Source organism: Theileria equi (genome assembly GCF_000342415.1).
Source record: "Theileria equi strain WA chromosome 4 map unlocalized gcontig_1105316255041, whole genome shotgun sequence".
In the NCBI taxonomy this organism is placed as follows: Eukaryota; Apicomplexa; class Aconoidasida; order Piroplasmida; family Theileriidae; genus Theileria; species Theileria equi.
In genome coordinates, this window is record NW_004668225.1 from 1,086,656 (window position 1) to 1,109,146 (window position 22,491).

The 22,491-nt window shown below is 41.4% G+C and overlaps 10 protein-coding genes across 10 annotated transcripts; 5 read left to right on the forward strand and 5 right to left on the reverse strand.

The window, feature by feature from the left end:
* Nucleotides 1–397: 397 nt before the first annotated feature.
* On the reverse strand, nt 398–1,717 carry BEWA_049470 (signal peptide containing protein; the record flags this gene model as incomplete). The annotated part of the gene is made up of 1 exon (XM_004831875.1): nt 398–1,717. One exon carries the CDS (start codon nt 1,715–1,717, stop codon nt 398–400), a length of 1,320 nt encoding a protein of 439 aa, XP_004831932.1.
* A 2,046-nt stretch (nt 1,718–3,763) lies between these two features.
* BEWA_049480 (signal peptide containing protein) lies at nt 3,764–5,602 on the reverse strand (the record flags this gene model as incomplete). The annotated part of the gene is made up of 1 exon (XM_004831876.1): nt 3,764–5,602. One exon carries the CDS (start codon nt 5,600–5,602, stop codon nt 3,764–3,766), a length of 1,839 nt encoding a protein of 612 aa, XP_004831933.1.
* Nucleotides 5,603–6,764: 1,162 nt separating this feature from the next.
* Nucleotides 6,765–8,404, reverse strand: BEWA_049490 (hypothetical protein; the record flags this gene model as incomplete). The annotated part of the gene is made up of 1 exon (XM_004831877.1): nt 6,765–8,404. The coding sequence occupies one exon, from the start codon at nt 8,402–8,404 to the stop codon at nt 7,307–7,309; it is 1,098 nt and encodes a 365-aa protein (XP_004831934.1). The 3' UTR covers nt 6,765–7,306.
* Nucleotides 8,405–8,808: 404 nt separating this feature from the next.
* Nucleotides 8,809–11,094, reverse strand: BEWA_049500 (hypothetical protein; the record flags this gene model as incomplete). The annotated part of the gene is made up of 1 exon (XM_004831878.1): nt 8,809–11,094. The coding sequence occupies one exon, from the start codon at nt 11,092–11,094 to the stop codon at nt 8,809–8,811; it is 2,286 nt and encodes a 761-aa protein (XP_004831935.1).
* A 1,453-nt stretch (nt 11,095–12,547) lies between these two features.
* BEWA_049510 (hypothetical protein) lies at nt 12,548–14,020 on the forward strand (the record flags this gene model as incomplete). Its single annotated transcript, XM_004831879.1, has 1 exon — nt 12,548–14,020. The coding sequence occupies one exon, from the start codon at nt 12,548–12,550 to the stop codon at nt 14,018–14,020; it is 1,473 nt and encodes a 490-aa protein (XP_004831936.1).
* A 244-nt stretch (nt 14,021–14,264) lies between these two features.
* BEWA_049520 (hypothetical protein) lies at nt 14,265–14,714 on the forward strand (the record flags this gene model as incomplete). The annotated part of the gene is made up of 1 exon (XM_004831880.1): nt 14,265–14,714. The coding sequence occupies one exon, from the start codon at nt 14,265–14,267 to the stop codon at nt 14,712–14,714; it is 450 nt and encodes a 149-aa protein (XP_004831937.1).
* A 39-nt stretch (nt 14,715–14,753) lies between these two features.
* On the forward strand, nt 14,754–15,484 carry BEWA_049530 (hypothetical protein; the record flags this gene model as incomplete). Its single annotated transcript, XM_004831881.1, has 3 exons — nt 14,754–14,771; nt 15,018–15,144; nt 15,180–15,484. 3 exons carry the CDS (start codon nt 14,754–14,756, stop codon nt 15,482–15,484), a joined length of 450 nt encoding a protein of 149 aa, XP_004831938.1.
* A 548-nt stretch (nt 15,485–16,032) lies between these two features.
* Nucleotides 16,033–17,482, forward strand: BEWA_049540 (conserved hypothetical protein; the record flags this gene model as incomplete). Its single annotated transcript, XM_004831882.1, has 3 exons — nt 16,033–16,246; nt 17,014–17,335; nt 17,371–17,482. Exons 1-3 carry the CDS (start codon nt 16,036–16,038, stop codon nt 17,480–17,482), a joined length of 645 nt encoding a protein of 214 aa, XP_004831939.1. The 5' UTR covers nt 16,033–16,035.
* An 867-nt stretch (nt 17,483–18,349) lies between these two features.
* BEWA_049550 (signal peptide containing protein) lies at nt 18,350–19,196 on the forward strand (the record flags this gene model as incomplete). Its single annotated transcript, XM_004831883.1, has 2 exons — nt 18,350–18,578; nt 18,649–19,196. The coding sequence occupies 2 exons, from the start codon at nt 18,350–18,352 to the stop codon at nt 19,194–19,196; spliced, it is 777 nt and encodes a 258-aa protein (XP_004831940.1).
* A 336-nt stretch (nt 19,197–19,532) lies between these two features.
* On the reverse strand, nt 19,533–20,447 carry BEWA_049560 (hypothetical protein; the record flags this gene model as incomplete). Its single annotated transcript, XM_004831884.1, has 1 exon — nt 19,533–20,447. The coding sequence occupies one exon, from the start codon at nt 20,445–20,447 to the stop codon at nt 19,533–19,535; it is 915 nt and encodes a 304-aa protein (XP_004831941.1).
* Between the last annotated feature and the right edge of the window lie 2,044 nt (nt 20,448–22,491).

Sequence of the window (22,491 nt, forward strand, 5' to 3'; positions counted from 1 at the left end):
AGCTATGGTGCGAGACAATCTCCGGAGCGTTTTAGTCTCCTCGTTGCAATGGTCATAAGGATGGTACCAGTATATATCCCTCGCATGCTTACCATGAGATGTATAATTCCAAAAGGAATGCATTTGCCCTGGACTCCCTTTTCCAGGGGTGCATGCAGAGTCAGATCCACTGCTCATCCACACTAATTTCAATGAGGTTGATTTACCATTTGAATGCACAACTATGGACTTAGCGTCTTCAGAGAGATGAAACAGGAATATATAGTCACATAAAAATGGCCAATTTTTAGAGACTAATTATGGGTGTATTCTCATCCTCAAGGTATCTACAAAGCTATAGCAAAGTATCCATAGAAAATAAACCATCGACAAATTATAAACCCCTTTGTGCCTCTTCTTACAACGCCAAGGTCTTTGTCTTCTTGAGCCCTGTATCTACACATTTTCCATCTTTCCAGACAAGTACATAATTCTCAATATGTCGGAATTCGCCCTTGTTTCTGAGAGGTACATTGGATTCTGCAAACTTGACAAAATGGAGGCCCCCTACACACCTGTAGTACTCATAAATGTCCGAGTGTATTTCAATGATATCCATTAGGTCACTTCTTAAAAGAGCCTGAAATGCAGAGTTTAAGATGTTTCCCGTACTCTTAACAATAAACGAAACACTTTCCACGGGCTTATTCGGTACATCAATTAGCACATCTCGCTTGTCATACATTATTCTTCTAATCTCAAATGGATGTCCACCTTTAGATGTGTGCTTAAACTCCTTGAAATTTTGCAAATGACCGGTCATTGGTATAACTTTCAAACGCATGCTTGCACCGTTCAACGTTGGTAGGTTAGGGAACGTGCATTTATCTGCATAGGTATGACCGTTTACAGTGTTCCTAAGTTGTATAATAACACTCTCACCACTAGCACAATTCAGATAACTCAGCAATTTTCTCATGTAGTGGTATCTTCCAGGATGACCAGGGCCAGGAATATCGACACGGACCCACCTGTTGATCAGGCAGACAAAGGAGATAGTATCAAAATTGAAAAGTTCAAACCTTAAGATCAGTGGCTTCTCATCCCATTTGTATACATAAGCACTGGTTATTTCACATGGGACAGTTATACCGAACTGGTCCCATCCTCCATCAGTTACCTTTTCCAAAAGGAACGGTCGAGATTTATGGCGATATACCTTGTAACCCGGTAAGTTTGTCTCTTCCACCACCCTCACATTCATATATCCACACTCAGCACTATACCCTCTGGTTTGACTAACGTCCAGTGTGACTTTGGCATTAGCATCACCTTTTCCGTAGTTGTCAAGAGTGGATGCCTGTGGAACCAGTCTCCCGTTCCCGTTGTTCCACAGAAACACCTGGGACCTTTCCATGTTTAGAGTTAGCATATCTGGTCTATCATACCTCCAGTAGACCAAGGAAGAGAGAATAAGTTCGTCTTCAAGGGGGAATAGGTCAGCATGAATGTAGTGTCCATCTACCGTAATTTCTGAGAGTTTTGATGGCCGACTTAGGGTATGATAATAGAACACTTGGCCATCTCTTTCGTGCCTTTTCACATTGATATCATGACCCGCGCTGTTATAAGTTACCCTTCTTCCAATGTCTAGACTTATCACAGGGTGTTTAACACTACTAGCCCAAATACCGGGCAACACAAGAGATAAAAACAAAACATGGCAACATATCACCATTTCTACAAAATGTGTAACAAATTTGGTGAATATCGGCGAGACTATTTGCACACACTTATAGGGTTACCCTCCGTGCATTCTTCTTCCTCCGGGAATATTTAATGCCATTCAGAGCCTTATTTTCACATATTTGCAGAAATACCAAACATACAGGGGGGTTTTACGAGCGTTAAACGGGTTCGCTAAAGGTTGACTTGTATTCATCCTTGTCTCTTGTGTACAAGTGTATTTATGTTATGACAAATACAAACATTTACCGGGAGTACTCATTCCACAAGAAGAAGATGCATATGGACCAAAATGGAAGAGTATGACGACAGTCGGGATTGTATACGGTTGAATGGCTGTCTATACAGCTATAGAAAGATCGGAGACACTATATGAGTATTCTGGAGGTAGATTTTGTTGACGGCAACTTGAGTGAATTGACTCTGGAATTTTGATTCAGTACCTTGTCCTTCAGCATTAGCCACATCTTGGGCATTGGTAGCAAATTTATTGAATGAGACATCGGCAGATCTTTGATGATAATGCCAAAGATGTGAATTATTAGCAGTTTGCACTTTAGGCCCAAAGTTAGAGGCTTTGTAGCTCTTGAGATTCTGGAACATGAGGAGTAAAGTTTAAAATCTTGTCAGGGGTTCCAAGATCAAGGGGCATGCGCCCATTTCCAGCAAAATTGCGACCACCAAGGATTTCCTGCACTAATTTTTATAAATCTCTATGACGTTTCCAAACATTTTGACCCTGCACCCCTCTACCATCTCCGTCGTTATAGTAGTATTCTGTATCCGTGGAACCGCTACTCGTGACAACCTATATAACAAGTGGTTCTGCATGTTATTCCCAGTCCCAGTAATAGACGGAGACACTAGTAACACTTTCTATGAGTTGTTTGCCTTCTAGACTCTCATTATTACCTAGATGTTTCTTAGGGATCAACGATATTTTACTGGAATGTGTATATGCAACAATACCGGTGACAGGAATATTTATATTCTTCCTGGCTTTTGTTTCACCAGGTTCATTACCTGAACAACTGCGTCTTTGTCCAGTCTCCTCTTTGCATTTTTCATCTACATTTAACTTTAACACTCCAGCACTCATCCTCCATGTTCAGAGAGTATGCCCATTCAAAACTCTGAGATAAATGAGGGTCACAGACTCTGTTCTGCTGTGAACAAATTATCATATATTACAGGCTAGTCAGTCATTCGTGGCAACCACATGGTAGATTCCATAATCTCGGTCCTCATCCACTTACCATTATTCAGAATATCCTATACTACATTCTCTATCCTTATAAGACTGCATTTGTAACCTTTGCTGGTACCACCTTAGGTGTGTAGACAGAGTCCTCCGTAACTCCTTTCCGTCTCCATCAAGAGTCTTACGTCCTACTACTCCATTCTGTGGAATATTTTGATAGGATTCTCTGCAGATATGCAGGGTAATGACGAACAAATATGAACTAAGTGGCGGTACTTACCCCAACTCGCGACATCACTACTTGAACTCATTAGTAGTCCCCTTTATTCTCCATCTGCTATACACAACTTCTCATTTAAACATCAATCTTGTAGATATATATTCACTTGTTGCATTAGAACATCCACCGTCCATGGAGGAACACTAGACATGCTCACTTTGGATGGGTTAAAATTCTAACTTGTCCATATTCTCCCTGGATGAAATGAGCCGAACACCAACTATAATTGGGAACCTGCCTAAGACGTATGGATGCGTATAGTAGAAATTAGGGTCTTTATGGACCACAGACAACCGTCTGGGTTCTTTCGACGATACTATAAAACTACCGCATTGTGAAATGTCCACTGGATACATTCCATGGTTTTGTAAAGCCCTCTGTCTCTGGTCTATTATTGAATATTGACTTCTGTTTATGAACTCTTTTTTGCTAGCCTAGGCCTCCTTGGTTATCTTATACAGTCCCTTCCGCTCGTTTAAATATTATCAATAGTAGAAATAGGGTAGGTACCATATTTATGGATTAACGTTTTAACTACATTTAACCACCTATAACATCTAGGCATTTCTCATTTCATTATACTTCTTGAAGAAAGCCTCATGAGTGAGATCTTTCCATGTTTCATCTACTTTCTCAAAATATTTATGTTCCAAGTCGTCACCTTTCTTTATAAAAATAGCGAGCAGACGAACATCATTCTTGGAGTATATAGCACAAGATTTACACCTTTCATTACCGGAGGCAGCCCATAGAAGATCTTCAACATACCTTACTTCATTGGCATGATACTCTGGCATGGGTAAGTGAAACCGTGTTGGTACATTCATGAGTTCAACGTTTAGTACTCTACATTCATCTGTGTCCTCTTCTCTCTCTAAATCAATGGAGATGTCAGATTTGCTAGTTGGAACGACCTTTAGAGCTTTCAACTTTTCGGCATGGTCTCTTGCACATTCCCATTTGGTTCCATTCTTTGCAAAGTAGTTGTATTCTATCCTTGAAGAAATTGTACTTGCAACATTGATGACTCTTGGCTCCCTGTTCTCATCTAGATAGACTCTTGCGTAGCCAAATTCTTCATTCTCTCCAGGAGTCCACACTTCTTCCTTATCATTCATTAACCTTGTAACAGTAGTATCCTTATTTGGAGCAATTAGTTGGGTTAGGTTATCATCATATATGTACTCAAAGGAACTAAATTTGGAACTGTCCAATTTAGTAATATCCAAAACAGCTGGACCTAGTGGTTTAGAGGAAACATATTTATCAGCAGGCTTACACTTCTCTTTTACATTCTCCTTGGTAGTTTTTGGAGTACTTTGGGTAAGTGACTGTTCCTCTTTAGCCTCCTCTTGTACTTGAACATTCTCGGAAGTACCTTGGAGGTTTGCAGCCGGCTTTTGCTCCTGCTTAGCTTCAGTTAGTTGAGTACCAGGAGACACTGTTTTCTGAGATTTAGGTTTAACAGTAGGAGTTTGCTGATCATGTGGAGCAGTCTCTGTTTGCTGGAGAGATTCAAGAGTATCTTTAGCCTTTTGATCAGAGTTAGCGGTTTGTCCACTAGGAGGTCCTTTAGCAGGAGGTTTAGCTACCGCTGGCTGAGAAAGTGGAGTAGTGGGATTCTCTTTATGTGTATCATCAGATAAGTCATGATTCTCTTTTCCTATTTCATTTCCATGTTCTTGAGATATATCTTCAGGAGATTCTTTAGGAGTATTCTTAGGTTCAGTTGCTTCAGGAAGATGTTTTGCCTTATCCTCATCAGACTTTTTAGCATCTCCTAAGTCTTTTTTGAGTTCTTCAAGTAACTCATCAAGTCCTTCCTTATTTACTGAAGTCCATTGTCCACCTGAAAATTTACGGTAGCCTTCGAATACCTTTCTTCCCTTAACGCTGTATGTAGCAGCCACGGGCCCACTTTGTCCCAGGTAGAAGATGGCCGATAAACATGCATCATTGGGACCTTGACATGTCCAAAGTGTCTGTCCATCAAACACAAGTCTTTTCGCTGTGACCCCGACCTTAGGTGTCAACCTTAAAACTGGAAGTTCGCCTTCATAATCTCCAACTGCATCAAATATAGTGGAGTCTGCTTTGGACTTTAGAGCTGAAAAGTCATATTCCCCTACCTTTAATATAGGAGCGTCAACCTTTGATTTGAGATCAGATAGAGAAGTAAGCTCTTCTGGTTTAGGAGTAGATGAAGCTACTGTTTGTTGTTGCCTCTGAGGACGTTGTTCAACACCTTGAACAGGTTTAGCTCCAGTACTTGTCTTTGTTAGATTCTGTTTCTCTTGTGATGTTGGAAGAGGCTTGTCATCTCCTTTCGAATTTGGAGAAACACAATAATATGCTCTGATAAGGAATGTTGTGAATAGTAACAAGAATAATCTCATCTTTCCTGATATTGTCCCATAGAGTCTACAGGGTTAGATTCCTTAGTATGAATAGTTGCATGGTCTATAGGAGGAATGTTTGTATGTATCTGGGGTCAAAGGAAGAGCATGTCTATAATCGGACCAGGAAGACTACATAAATTAGAGTATTTTGGGCAATAAGGATTCTCCAAAGATTATAAAAAATGGTACTTTCCAGGAATGTCCTCAGGGTAACCCGGATACCCTGTAATCTAATACTGGCAGACCAAGTAGATGGAAGGAAGAAGAGTTTTATTGGAGGAATAAATCAGTATGAGAAGGTATGAAAGAGAGGTATTAGAGTAATAACAGTTATTATTATCAGATCGGAGATTCCTCACTATATAACCGCCAAGTTGAGAAGTTATTACTGTCGAACGTATTTCCAGGAGTCTTAAGTTCAGTAAGCAGTTTACCTAGTCCAGTACCAGTGCCTCCATTTGGTATCTTTCCACATCCATTGTAGGCATACCTGTACCAGCATCCGTCACCTTTGCAGTAATAGCGGTAAGTGTAATCAGGCTTCCCTCCTGGATTTGGAGTAGATTTCTTAATGCAAAGTAGGAGGGGATCAGTAGCTCTTTGTCTCTCATAATACACACTTATTTCGTCTATCAGGCCACTTGTGCATGGTCTAAAGTCTAGGGTTTCTTCAGTATCATTCTAACCATGTTTTATAGACTCTAAACGAAACTTTTGACCTGAGTTTGATTTATGCACAAATTTACGGAAGCCATAGGGAGAATCATGATTACAGCTCTACCACTATCAGTATGCTTACTATCCTTATTAGGTTTCTCCTTAATATAATTTCTAGTTAATCGATTGAGTAGCTTCCCTCTTCCTTATTACCATTATACAACCTAATTATCCTATCCTTTATTCTTCATCCTTATAAAACTGCATTAGTGACTTTTACTAGCCGTACTGGCCATAGCCCAAAATGTGTAGACACTCCCGTCTATTTCAATGATACTCTTACACCTACCACATCCTCATCCATTAATGATAGTGACTGAATATTATGAACAGAAAACTGTCGGGTATGGAGAGAATTTTCCTCTGGCTGAGAAAATAATGGAGGTTAGTGGTGATAATTATCCCGACTTGCGACATCACCTATTCATTCTTCATGGACTACACATTAAACACTTTTGAGTGGAAACTTTCACAAGATTTTCTATACTTTAATGTTGTTGAGAGACTTTAGGGTACTTGCGAAGGATCTACCATCCTTGAGTCTCTTATGAATAGACAAGTTGGTCTCATGGACTCACTCTCCAATCACATTCATCCATACTACATAGACATTAATTAGAGACTCTCTTGTTGTTATAAAAGGTGAAGGTGCTATGAGAAAGAAAGTCTGCCGTCTCTCATTGACCATAGAACGCTTTGGTGGCGTGGCAGTGACTCTCTTCTACAACTCTCATTAGATCCTAGGAGATACATACTGGCAAACTGGACTGACTACAGACATGTAGCACTCATCATTATACCTATGCATGTAAGAGAAACTACCATTAATTAAGCATGCAAATTATAACAAAGGATGGGCTCTAGGTTAAATTATAGCATGGTCAGAAGGATAGAACCCCTTAATCGCTGATTTAACAAAATTCTATGGGTCTGGTATGCTGAAACCTAATGACCTTACCGGAATGTAGAGAACGGGGCACTCTATTAAGTTGGATTTTTGAGGGATAAAAACAGCTTGTAACTACCGTATCCTAGAGCACTTCCACCTGTACCTACACTTACAACGGTTATTCCTGCTATGGCTCCATGGGAAAGCCCGGGTGTACTGGTAGTGGTAACGGGATTAGTGGATAAGGATGAAGAAGACGTAGAATCTTGATTATTCATTTGTTCATCGTTTGGGTCTATACATTCACTTTCTACTTCACCTTCATCTTCACTTTTTGGTGATATCTCCTTGAGAAGTTTTAGGATACCCTTACAATCATCAGGACTAGAAGGTGGACTGACTACCACATTGGTCCACTTATTACCGGAAGACTCTTTCCTGTACCAAAGGTTTCCACTGGAATTGCCATCAGTACTAGGAGCTGGCAGGCGGATCAGGAGTGGCTTGCTTTCCTCTCCATTCAGCGGATACCAGTAAACGCAAACCTTAGAAAAGTTCTTTGTTATTGGAATATCAGTAATGTTTTGAGAACCATTCTTTAGTCTCCCAACAATCTTATAAAATGATGCATATTCCGAATGAATAACTTTAGTGTATTTATTGTTGACAAGTGAAGAGGTTAAGTTGATCTTAGGTTGATTACAGGAAGAACAATTATAAGAGCTTTTCTTTTGCATAATATCAACAGGATGGACAGAATTCCACGTACAACTCCACTTATCTAGAAGTTTAAGGAGACTGCCTGAATCTCTATCAACACTCACCAGACTAATAAGGTTGGTGTAGTATTTATTATCATCACCAAGTTGGAGAACCAGGGGATCATTATAGTTTCCATCTCCTGACCAATAATATACCATCACACTTTTACAATCCTTCAAATCGTTGTCAAACTCACTCTTAGGTTGTCCATTATATTCAATATTAGCTATCTTTGTTTCAGGATTGTTTGGTTTATATGTGAGTGTTACATATTCAGGAAGATTTTGAAGAGATTCAGTTAGGATAACATCCACCCTTTCTCTATGCTCATCATCGTTGTAGTAGTATTTATTCTTTTCAGTTTCATAAGGTGTAAGGTTTTTTCCGGGTAATTTTCCGATATCAATGGTAACTCCTTTCACCTGGCTCATGTTACATTTTTATTAGTTATCTATACTGTATTAGTTTGGTATCCACTAACTTCTCTCAGATCTTTACCTTTTCACAGTTATCACTCTTGCATAAATTCCAGTTGAAACTTTAGTATTTATGGATAAAAAGAATTAAATGGCATATTCTAACAATAAGTGTTACGGGAAAGTCTCTATAGGTGCTTAAAAGTAGAGAATAATATGCATGCAGTTTTATAGTCTCACCGTGTAAATACTCTAAACATTGCAATGACAAATTAGACAAAGACCTTGAGTCTTGACAAATTAATGACATGGATAAAACGTAAGATATCTTTGATCTTCTAATAACATTGTGGAGATTGCTTGGTTGGAGCCGTAAAGGGAGTTAGATGGGGTCTTTAATGGGAGAGAGTAGTATTATGTTACAAAGCAACGGTGAATATTGCAGCTATGGTGCCCCAAAACGCCTTTCCCAGACCAGCTACTGTTCCCACTGTGGCTATACTTCCTAGGGTGTATCCACCAATCTCAAGACCCTTCTTCACCTCTTCAGAAAGTCCAGAGTCTGGAGTCTGTTTTTGAGGATCGTCAAGGTGTTTTTCTACATCTTCATCCTGGTCGTCCCCTTGTTTCCGTTCTTCTGTACTTTTATCGGTTTCTTGAGTTTGTACTGGACCAAGATTTAGAACAGGAGGGACTTTAGCACAACCGGAAGCAGATTTTTCTTGACCATTTCCATATCCATCACCCTGACCACAAGCAGCCGATTCTGGAGATGAGGATGAAGTAGGTTCAAAGATTATTCTCACTCTAGAATTTGTATCACATATTCCACCGGGACCAGAGATTCTACACTTTAGCTCCTTAATGACTTGGTACAAGTTGCTTGTACTAGCTTTGATATTATCTGGACCATCCTCAGGGAGTACACTGGAGAACCTTGTCCATTGATCACCGCCAGAGTGATTTGGCTCGTACCATCCCCTAATATTATCTTTATTTAGTCCGTCATAGTCCAAGTAAATTAGTACCGGATTCTTCTTGTTGCTGTAGAAGGTATAGACCTTTACTGACTCTTTGGTAGGTAAGATAAGGCCACCGAGTTTTATTCTTTTACTGGGGGTATTGGTATCACTATTTTCGTAATACTTGATAGCGACAACTGTGGATCCATCAGAAGTGTTAACGTCATGTTTGTAGTATTCAATAGTATTAGCAACTTTTCTGGCAGTAACAGAGACCTTTTCAGCCCCTCTATGGTAATGGTTATTGCAACAATACTGTCCATTAACTTTATTCGTAGAATTGCTTTGCGTAATATCCACAGTAACCGCTTGATTGAGGTAGCAGTTAAGGTCATCTAGTACCTTCCTAATGACACGTGTCCCGGCGCGGCCTACTGTGGATATTTTGTTTACCTCTTCTTCAGTTGCTCTTATCCATTTGTTACCACTAATGGATGCTCTCTTAAACCACTCATTACCCCCGTTTCCATGGTAGATACGGAGGAGAATGGGCTCTTTTGGATTACATTTTGGATAGTATAGGAGCACTTGAGAGACTCTTGGTATTGGAAAATCCTGTCCTTCCAGTGTAAGGGAAGACTTTCCTTTCTTGATTCTACCAAGTATATCACCGTAGCCTTGTTTAGGAACGTGCTGTATGTTCCCGTATCCAGGAATATTTCCAGTGGGATATTCTGATACAGTAATCTCATGTTTCTCGCAGTCTGGTTTACATGAGTAGCTTTCAGTAGTTTTGGAGATATCCACTGCAAAGATGTTATTAAACTTGCAGTTTTGCTCATCTAGTTTCTCAATTAAATTATTCGTATTTATATTTGGATCCTTCTCCCATCTCTGATTCTTGATGGTGTAAAATTCTGAGACGCCTTCTCCATCTTTCACCAGTTCCAAGATGAGAGGATTATTCAGATTAGGGTCTCCAGTACTTTCTCCACCACCGTATGCAGTATTGCAGGCACTGTAGTAGATCCTGGCACTCTTGTACTTATTTTGTACGATGGACTCTTTGAAGCGTATATGGTTATTCTTGTGAGTGTTCCACGTTGAGAGAATGTTCATATGTTGTATCCCCTCCAGTTGCTGAGTAATGGTGACGTAGCCTTGACAGGGTTTGTCTTTCTCTTCCTTCACCGTCATTCTGGGAAATTTTGTTTCACTAATCTCATTTCCATCCTTGAAGCCATCTTTTGAGGGATATGGAGTGTAGTTCTTTCCATCACTTTTTTGCAGGTTGATGACCACAGTGTTTTTGAAGACCCTTCTTATGGTGTCATGAGACTGTTGTTCGAGCTTAGTCCAGTCATTACTACGTATGCCAGAGGCTTTGTATAAAGTCTTGGGATGCTGGTCAATGTCACCCAGTTCAAGGAATAGGGGACAGAGGTTGTCATAGTCAGCTTCCCAGTAGTATACTGAAACACTTGAATATTTATCTAGGCCAGGAAATTCGTCCTGTGGAGTCCATGCGTAGCGAATTTCCGTGAAGTAGTAACTGTTGAACGTCTGATCTGGTAATATGTGCTTGTAGAACTTGAATCCATGGAATTTTTCACCACCTAGAGTGTAATGGTCCCTCCTAAAGAGACCTACCAAATTACCACTGCCGTCATTATAGCAATCTGTGTCATTCCCAAGTTTCTTATTCTGACTAATATCAACAACAACAGAATATTTCTGTCCCATTTCGTCCACTAGGTGTCACATCTACCCTTCTTTATTCCATTAAACGTAGGAGAACCGCTGCTTCTAGAAGGTCTAAAGACCCCCAAAACCTATGGAAAGTAAAAATCCGTAGGGTTTACAAGAGTAGAAACTAACAACGCACATATACAACCCCTACACATAGGGCAGGTTAGTTAGTACTCCATCAATTCTCCCTCAAGAACTCATCATATTCTCATATGGAGCCGTGTTCTGCCATCCATTTCTACCCCAAATAGTGAAATGCATGCGATCCCTTGACCACCATTCTTCATACCGCAAATCATTCCATCTCATACCGAGACCCCTTTAGTCGCTATGCTCGTGTACTCGCCACAACCGCTATCCTTCCTCCAGTCGGATAGTCATCTTACTACGCTCCTCCATCCTTGTAGAGAGCCCCTTCGGTTAAAGCCTATGATCGCACATCTTCTACACACCCTTCTAGGTACCCCTTCACCAGACCTGCTCCATACGGTCGCAGCAGTGGCTATTTTCCTGACCTTACTTTTAAATTTTCGGTCCATTTACGCCCCTTTAGCTTTTAACCCGGAAAATGTCCTACGGTTGGCTTACGGAGAGTACTTTGGCTCCCAGGAAGCCGAAAACGCTCTCGGTGCCAAAGGGGTCGATTAGCGTCTTGAACAAAATCATTGACAAGCACATTAACCGGGACGTGGAGAAACACGAAGAAAAGAGAAGCAAGAAACGAGTGGTTAGTTGATTTTTAGGCAGAAAAAATGGCAACTTGAGGGCCATCAATCCTCAATCTGTGGATTCGACCACAAGTGACAACATTTTGGGTCTCCTTGGCGAATTTTCGGGTACAAGAGGCGATGAATGGAGATGAGATGCATTTGTGGGTGGAGTAAAGGTCCGAGGACGGGATTGCCGAGCGACTAGTCAGACTGGAGCCTACAATCAGAGGAAAGATGGGCGCTGTGTGAACTAATGAGCACATTATGAGTTGAGATAGGCGCTGGTAAACCATTTACTGTCTAGTCTTGTAGGAATAAAGAGGGAAGCTTTGGAATCTGGATGTAATACGGAAGAGAAGCTTCTGGTGGAGGAAGGCTCGGTCTACTAATATGCCAGAAGGGGTAATGTTCCTACAAGGATACACACTAGAGGAATTCAGCATGATATAGGAAACACTGTCAACTGTGTCTGTGAGTCTGGACCACTAACAGGATAGACATTATGTCTAGAGGGAACCTCCATACTGTACTACTGAAGACTGTATTGATAGCTACTCATCTTGTTCTGTGGATAGTCTCTCTGACGGTGAGCTAGTTGTGAGGGAGTCTATCTCTACTGTATGCTCCCTTTGGTCGCATTGAGATTCTCATGGATCTCAGAGCTTTGAAGGAGCATACTCACTGAACATGGATGGTGAGTGCTGGAGTAGGGAGTTGCTCTGAGAACTCTGGTAATAATGACGGATGAAGGAGTAACCATAGATCTCTCACAAAAGCCAACTACTGATGGGGACCCTGGACAAACTTATACTGGAGATAATCATGTTAAAATTAAAGTTAGAAGATCTTTCTGTCCTCCTGACCAAGGACTCGCTGCAAATTTCTTCAAGTACATACATATTCTTGAGACTGGAGGAGAATTCATACTAAAGGAAATCCAGAATAATACTCCTATATCTATCATTCATGACATAAAGAATGTTACCTCCGTTTCCGCCTATTACTGGAAGCATGAAGAGGGTGGACCTAAGACATCCTTGCTAGTGGAAGTGATACAAAATAGTGGAAAAGGTGGAACTAAGTACTACGCCAATATAAAGGATAGTAGTGTTAATAAGTGGACTCAACTTCCTGGACCTCAAGGACCTCCACTCACAAATAATGATTTTGAAAGAACACTAAATGACCTAGTCTGTTCGAACTTTGATGCGGTCACAATGGATATATCACATAATGCATCCTTTGCTGTATGGAATAGTAAAAAACCATACTGTTGCCGTTGCAATAAGCATAGTCTGATAGAAAGGAAGATCACTGTTACTAAGAACTCAGTTCCAGCTTCTCCTCAAATTGAATACTATAAGCACGATATTTCTGTTGGAAACAGTAGACTAGCAGGCATTAACTATTATCCTAAAGGTACCAATGCTAGTACTCCCAGTAAAAGAAGACGTATAAAGTCCACCGAGTTGAACTTTCCCATGACTAGTGTACAAGCCGTATATGTATTCTGCTGTGATCGCAATCCAGTACTAATATATATCGAGGGTGGAAACCCAGCTAAGGGCTGGTACAAGAAGCCCTCCAGTGATAATACCGAATGGACGAGGGTACAGGGTATATCAAAGGATCCAGATAACATAAAAGACTGTAATAATGAGGACTTTAAAAAACTTGTGGAGGAACTAAGACTATTCGGTTGTCAAAACTTGAAAACATGTAACAAACCTACTCAATCCTCACATACAGGACCAGGTGCTGCCAGTCTTCCTGGACCTGCTGAAGGTGCTGCTGGACCTAAAGCTGTAGGAGCACCTGGTAAAGATGGTCCTCCTGGAGGTAATGGACTTATAGGACCTAATGTTGAAGGAGACCCTGATGGTCTTGGTAGAGGTAGTGATGGTAAATCTGATAGTTCTGATTCTAGTGATAGTAAAGCTGATACTACTCAAGGTGGAGTTGCTTCTGATGGAGATGGTACTGGATCTACTCAATCCTCACCGCAACTCTACGACCCTCCTGGTCCTACAGCTCCTGATTCTCCTAAAGCTGCTGAATTTGGTACTGGGGCCGCTGAAGCTCCTGTTATTGCTACTATTGGATACTTTTTTGCTACTTCTGCAGGATCCGGATTAACTGGCTTCTTGGGATATAAGGGTTATAAACTCTACCAAAGCTTTAAAGGAGATCCTTGGGTTAGGCAGATTTAGGAGTCTATGGATGGATACTCTAGATACTAGCTTGGATACTGAGTAGTTGATCTAATGGATGAGTACTAATATGAATGGATGATTGAAGGATAGTATGAATGAGGTTGTGGAGAAATTAATGCAATATAGATGCGAATGAGAATGTGGTATGACAGAAACAGGGGCTCATGTCGTAAAAATCTCTGAGAAGCCTAGTTCTAGTCTTAGTTACTACAATTGTCCTGGTTGTGGTTCTGATCAGATTATGGTAATAAGGAGTAGTACCAACGAACATTACTCATATTACCTACATTTTCATCTTGCTTCTGGTGGCTTCTCCGGATTCGAGGATGATACTGTCGAGCAGACTGGAATAACACTCACTGGTACAACATCTACTGCATATGTATATTGGTATCCTAAGGATGAAGATACTAGGCCACTCTTAATTGACACACAAGGATCATCCACTAGCTGGTACCAAAGGAGATATCTTGACTCTAACGAATGGGACCCAGTAAAGGATCCTCCAACTCGTATTGGTACTGAGACTAAGATTCTCCCACAAGGCAATGAACCTACTGGACTTTCTGTAGAAGCTAAGGTAGGAATTGGCATTGGAACTGGATTAGGCGGAGCAGGGTTGGGAGGTCTCATCGGTGTTGTTGCGTGGAAATGGCCTTCCATAGTCTCATTTATAATCGCTCGCTTATAAAATACTTCACAGATACTCCCCCTATGAATATAATGTAGTATGTTCTCCCTACCCTTGGTAGGTAATAGAGACCCTCCCCTCTCTAGACTACTCTCTTGTTGGTATACTGGAATGCTAGGACCACGAAACTAAAAGGTCATACAGGCTCACTATACAAGTATTAAGCTCACACCATTCACATTTATCCATCCACATTCCACCACGAACACTCATCTCTATACCAAGGCAACTCCAATGATCTACCCACAGCCACTAATACCTCGGGCAGATGCCTATTCATAACACTCTCACACTTTTATTTAGGATATATTTGATTTAAAAAACCCTGGTGTTGACAAGCGAAACAAGATCGACAAGCTTGAAAACTTTGCAACTTCCGAGGCAAGAAGGACCCGTCTCGAGGAGAAGGCGAGGTTATATGAAGAGATTGGTTTGTTTATCATTCAATCTATACATACATTGCAGAAAGCGGCAAGATAAAACTGCCGCAAAACCACCAATTCCTCGTTGACTTTGATAAGCAGCGGGAGATGGACGACGTTGCATGCACCGTCCAAGAGGAAGAAGGGGTCACAAGACGATGGAAGGAACGAGAAAAGGGGTCTCAAAGACAAGATGATAAGGGGGATGGGAGTGATGATGGCCCTCAGAGGGATGTCAGTAGTGATGAAGATGGATGCCAACAAGGTAAGACCAGTTCATTTAATGCCCTAGCAAGTGGTCCACTTCTTGCCTTCTATGGGCTATTCTATACATTGCGGACACATTAATGGAGTGAGGACAGAAAATGGCAGTGAATCTTCCCATCCCAGAGATGAGAGAGAGCGGGGAGAACGTCACGGATTCCGGGGAGACTACTGCCTCCACGTCAAATGTGTAGGCAGAATCCCGTGGAATAATCATTGTGACGACGATGTACCGCAAAACATCTGCAAAATTATGGCTGAGATTACAGAAAATCGGCCATTACTCGTTCACCGCCATTTCTGACCGCCAGAGCGACCATTTTGAACGCCCTTTCGGTAGTTTTGCGGGAAATAATTCCATCTTTCCGAATACCATGAACGTGTTGCGAAATGTTGCACAAAATCGATACATTCAAGGCATTTTCATCGTGCATGTTCAGGTGACCCGGAGATGTGTGTGAATGACGAGGATCTGAGTGGACTCGGGTATCTTTTCCCGCCATACGTGCGTAATGATGGAAATGTAGGCCGAATCTGGAGGACTTTGACGATTGCAGCTCGGATGCCGAGGGCTGAGGCCTCCGGGATTCCTGGCGGTGGGGCCGCTGCTGTCCTTTGGGGCTTCAGTTTTTAAAATGGTGCGTGATCGCTTGCTGTTGGAGAATTTGGAGGACGGAAGGCCAGCAGTCTGGCACAGGAACACTCTCTCGCTCGTTTCGCAGGGAGAGGCCGACGGACTGCAGGATTCCACGCCCACCCAGATTGTTTACCCAAATAATTCGCTAAATGTCGGACTACCCGTGGATTCCATTAATGTTGAAACTAAACCCATGGTCTCGAGCGATGGTAAGTGGTGTCCGTAGCGAAGCGGAGTACAGGTCCAAAAGAATGAGGGACTATGCGAGCTACGGAGTAGTGAGCATGAGCGACCTCTGGGAGCCTGTAGAAGAGAAGGATTAAGGTCATTACTGGAGTGCAACGGAAGGAAGAATGACCTACCGACGTCGGAGACTAGGTAGTTTGTCACTATGGAATGAGTGTAGCGAATTGGCGAACGTAGTGAGCTTAAAGAAGAGTGATGGAGACTCTATTAGCCTAGTGAATAGAGGAGAAGTTGCGAGTATACTTTAGTATAGGAGCTGTAAAGGCGACCTATGGGAGCTTAAGGAGTCTTGTGATTATTAACATGGGCGAACTATGGAGGCTAGACAACCATAGGGAGTCTATAGAATAAGAATGGATGAATGAGTTACCATTAGGATATGCCAAGCATCGAGTTGTATAATGCAATAACATAATAGGAGTACTAGACGACCGTATGGAGTCTCTAGGATGGATGAATGACTGGTGGCAAATAGAGAAATTTCTTCATCATTGGACGGATGAATCTGTATTCACAGGATTCAGTAGGGGAACAAATTGCCATGGTCACTACTCCGTTAGTCTCATTTCCTTAGTGACAATTTAGGCTTCCTTCATGCTACGCATTACGGTCGCCTTTACAACTCCTGTTAGTCGCTCTACTCCCTCATTCTTCGGGACCCGTGCTGCCCCTGGCTTATACCGTCGACAGCACTATGCTTCATTTATATAGCCCACATTTCACACTATAGATTCAGTATTTGATGATTCGACTGGGAGACCGCTTGTAGTATATACATCGACGAGGGGCGAGCCGTCTGGCGCCAAAAAGTACGCGTCACTGCTCTACTTGATGGCCATTTACACCCTCTTTGTGCTTTATTTTGGTAAACGTATGAAATCGCATATAGACTTTTCAAAGAATAGTATCATTTTTTTAAAATTGACAAGAGTTGCCATCTTCAACTACGCAATCGTGTTTGCTGGCATCCTCATGGGTTATCGTAGCGTCTTGAGATTCAATAGTATCGTGACGCTGGCATTTATATGTCTCAAACTTTTATATATCGAGAAGTAAGTTTTTTTCCTCACGTAACAACCATCTTTAGCATCTACGCCGTTATGATGTCGTTTGTACAAATATTTGTTCTTTTATCAAACTATCACTCGCTTTACAAGGACACACCAAAAGTCTTTATGATATCACCCCAACCTATTTAAATTTTAGTAATGCAAATACGTGAATGTCATGTACGTAGCGAGTAATGGCGAGTATACGCAGTATAGGAGCCTAAGGAAGAGTAGGATTAAGGTCATTACTGGAGTGCAACGGAAGGATGAATGACCTACCGACGTCAAAGACTAGGTAGTAGATCACTATGGAATGAGTGTAACGAATGGAATGAAGCGGAGTAACTATATGGAAGACTATAGGATCCTCCGTATTCACATTCTTGTGACTATACAAAGTATGGGAGCCTGGATATTCACAAGGTTTTGTGGATAGAAGAATGAGTTACCATTATGAGAACTCTTCAATGGAACATAGACTATCACTAAACAATATGGAGACACTCAGCATTTACTTTCCATCTACTCATCCACCAATGAGTGAGTTGCATCTCCATTCTTCTCGTATCTCTGGCAAACGTTTCGTATCTGAAAACACGGCCAATATTCTGTACCCATTATCTCGAGCATTCTTATAAGTGACATCTAGGACTGCTATTCCATAACATTCTCCCGTTACTATACCGTTCCAGTTCCCCATTATTCGTGCATGCAGATTTGCCCTCCACTCTCTACTAAAGTTTTGGACGGACCTTTTGGATGTTTTTTAGGGGACAAGAGTGTTGTTGTCTCAATGTCATCACTTTACGTTCCTAAAGGACGCTCTAGGTTCACAGAAATATCCAATAAATTGCACACATTATTCAGGTCAGGAAGACGTCAAATCTTCAGGGACAGATAATACCATGAATTTGGCTCCAAATCCACACACTTGCCTCTTTCTCCTCACTTGTTATTATTCATTAAATCTAGTCCCATCACAATTTATTTTCGTTTATTCATTCTTCTATCGTAACAATGCAGTTATTCACTAATGTTTTAGTTTGGCATTTTTTCGCTATTCTCATTGCAAAATACGCATCCACATCGCCGTTCAAGGAGAGGGTGCCACTTGACGTGGATACATCCTGTGAACCAGTGCATGGAATTGGAGTTGTGCGATCTGAGCAGTTTCCAGGAGCGAGATACTACTACGTCAGAACCACTTTTGCAGTAAAATACAGAATTGGCCTCGTAGCTCATGGAAGTACGTTTATTCATATTAAAATGTTCTCTGGAGCACCTTCCAGTATACTCGCAACTCACAACATTTTCAGATCAAATACTCCTCCCTGGAAACGACTTGGACTTTTACCGAATCGTATTCTACCGTCCCTGGGCGGATGGCAGAAGATACGTTAGAGTAGTGACGAAAACTCTCGGACCAGGATACAGAGGATTTAGAGTGGTCTATGAGTTTTACAAGGGAAAGGATGATCAAAGATTCAAATATATATACAGAACTTGTGTAGACCTTGATTTGTTGGATCAGGAAGAAAATCACATTATCAAGATAGATGATATGGGCTCAGGAGCAAAGAGGTTTCACGTACAAAGTGAGAAATGCACGGAGTTGAAGATATGCGTGGTCAAATACGGCAGATATACGCTCGACAAGGAGATAGAGGGATTAATAGACCGGAATGTCATATGGGAGGGAGGAATTCTTTACCCGACGATAACAATTATATCGCGCTATAACAACGGAACTTGCGTCGCTACAAAGTACAAGTACGCTGGAATTGAAGATGGGTTCGTGTTAGTTTCCAGGCAAGAATCTGAGATTTTCCTGGGTCCATCAGATGAAAAGATTGTTGTTAAATGATTTATCCTCCAGTAGATGTTTTCGAGAAAACTTGAAGATATTACAGTCTCCTCTAGGAAGGATGAAAAAGGGATGGGTCATCAATTCTCCATTTCTATCTTTGGGAGCCAGAAAGTGTAAAGTCTACAACATGGTCATCTTCGTGCTTGATGTTCACAGTTCCAGTGGCACAGCCAAGGCATCATTAGAAGATGCCATGCAAGGCAGAGTGGCTCTAGTATTTTGGTGCATTTATCCTACTCACTGTAAATCTCAAACCTTAGGAACAAGAAGCTGATCTGCAAGAGTAGAAATATCGCACATATAAACATATCTATGACAGTTAATTTTTCATCACTAGGTCTTATACAAACATCTTGGAATAAACGGCAACTTGCAACTGAGAGGGTATGTTTCTTTGTGTTCATGCCTATGTGAGTGACGGTGAAAATGTCTATGTCTGTATAGTCTTGTTTCTGGTTTACCATCCATTGATTTAAAGACTATTACAGTTAATACCATAATGTTTTCCGCTGATCTATAGAGTCTTCCTACTGTTTGCTCTAGTAATGAAAGTAACAAATAATCGGTATTTGGACCACCCAACGGTCTTGCTCTTGATATGGCACTCATGATTACAATCGCTTGTTTTACCGTATCATAGAATTTCGTGCCTGGTACAGCATTTTTAATCAGTGCCTCTATTCCTTCAATGACAAATGCAGCTGCAGTTGGAGATTCTCCCAGACTTTTTTCGACAACATCTTTGAAAGCATCTCCAATGGCCTTAACTATCGCATTGGCAAATACTCTTTCCGCTGCCTTTTCTATCTCCTTTTCTGCATCCTCACTAACTATTGAGACAAAAAATGCGCTTGCACGGACTGCAGTTCTAATTGCGTATGCTGCAGTTATTTTATGCTTCACAATTTCCAGTTGATCTATAACTATTGTGACCATGGATCCTATTCCGTATGATATGACATCAACGATTGTAACTCCATTAGCTTTTGCAGTGGCACTGATATAGTGTATAAATAATACCACTAACACGGTCGAGACTGTATTTGTAACATCATCTAGTGTTTGTAGAATTGATGTTCCGGTAGAGGTACTACTCTCGGATGACTCAGTGCTTCTTCTCCTTCTCCTTGAGCCTCCCGGGGTACTTTCACCACCTGCTAACTTCTTTATAAGATCGATTATTTTTTCCAGTATCTCTGTAACATCCTTGATACTCTCCTCAGCTCTGGCTACGGTAGTGGCAGTCATTCTGGGAATACGAAAGAATCTCTACAGACCCAGTTCCTAGAGTATGTTCGAGACAATTCCAGTTGCTTCAGGAGTCGTAGACATAGAAGACAGGGGCATACTCAATGAATGTTCAGTAGAACGTTATTCAAGGATTCATCATGTACCAGGTGTTATTCCCATGATGGAAGGATGTGATGGATAATCTCTTCCAGGGAATACAGAGGGAGAAAATGACAATTGAGTGAATGAAGATTCTAGGTACCTAACCCCATGAGGTCTACATTCGGACCTTTTAAGAGACATTTCATCATGTGAAGAAGCAAAAGAGTTCCACAGGAGCATCTTGCGGAAGGTTTTACGGTGGCTAGCAGCCAATTAGCCGTGGAGGGTGTGGCCTTGGACTCGGCGTTTATTCCTTCTTTCATTCCTTCCACCAGGCTTTTAAATTGTGTTACTCCCAGTTTTACTAATTCTCGAATATGCGCTGTATCAGAGCACATTACGGTGATGTAGCCAAAAACTGGACTTTTCGAGCGAGGAGCGTATTAATGTGTAGAAAAGAAGGTGACTGGAAGTGTACCAACGTTGGCTGTGCAAGGGCACCTGCATTCCTTCTAACATTTTCGACAGGGAAATCAGCCAGGTTGGTCCTTGCCGGCTTGTAGCCGTAAATTCGCTCCGCTAGAGCTCAATGAGTGGGCTCAAGACAAGACTCGTGCCATTCCAGTAATGCATTTACTCTCTAGAAAAGTGGTATAGCATGCCTTATAGACTTTCGACTGGAATGGTAACACTCTGATACTTTGGTATTGCAACTTTAGCGAGAACAGCGCGATCTATAGAGTCTTCATAAGGAGTATTTATTGAGAAGGATCTGGATAGAAAAGTTTCTAGCGACGACTCAGAACTCTTTCCATAGTCTTTAAAATTAGGAAGAGAGCCATAGTAATCGCAAATAGTCTCAAAAACCGTGCAAATGATGCCTACAGAATACTGTGAATAAAGGAGTTCCTACCCAAAGTATCCTTGCATAACTTGCTGATTTCTAGTGGTAGTATTCTTTAGCAACACCTAAAAGAGCGCCACAAACTGCGGAGCATATAATTACTAGACCGGTGAATAATTCTTCCCCGGAATCCGGTGAGCCAGTATTTCCGCATTCACTACATTCAACAATTTAATGGCAACTGTCTACTTTTACACATTTCCGGTTTTACCGCAAAACTAAGGAATACTTTTCTTTTGGAGAGATACTACCGCTTAGAGGTCATTTAGGCATAAGGTGCATAATTTTGGATAGCATGAATGTGTATCATTTCTTATTGGCAGGTATGCAGCGTTGTTCACTCATAATCTTGCTCTCATTCCTCTGTACGCTCCTACTTCAAAGGTATCACAACGAGCCAAGATTCTCCCTCTTGTACAGCGTAGAGACCACCATCGAGTCAAATGTGTCGAGGTGAGTACCACCTTCCAGACTATACATACAGACACCTATTCACAGCTATAACCAGCTAGAGTCTCACATTAGTCACAAAATATAGAATATACATCTGGTTTAGCTCATCCGTTTAGCAATGAATTCGCTTACAAGGCTCGATATTCCGTATCCCGTAAACGACATCAGTTGCCTCTAATTCTGCCTTCTCCCACCAGTGTGAGCTTAAAATTGGCAGGGTTATGCCTCTATTTATATAAACAAAAGCCTCTCCTTTTCTGGAAAAAATCCTTTGAGGGTCTGGAGATACGCCCTGCTATTTGCTGTGTAGTGGGAGCCTGTGTTTAATCTTTACTTTGCCTTAATTTCTGATTTTTGTGGCCAGGGATTTAAATATTATGGCCAGGTTTGTATAAAAGGGTTTTATAGCGGTTCGAAATGCTTTGATTTCATTTATACGCGCGAATCGTCTCGTTTTGCGACTGGAGCGTAGTTTTGGGGTAAAGTGCTCTCTTTTGCGCTAAATTACGTTCTTGTACATTAAATAACTCGAATTTGCGGGAAACTACGGCCGTTTTGGACACGAAATTGGCTCTGGAGCCGACGGACTCGCTCATACACAAA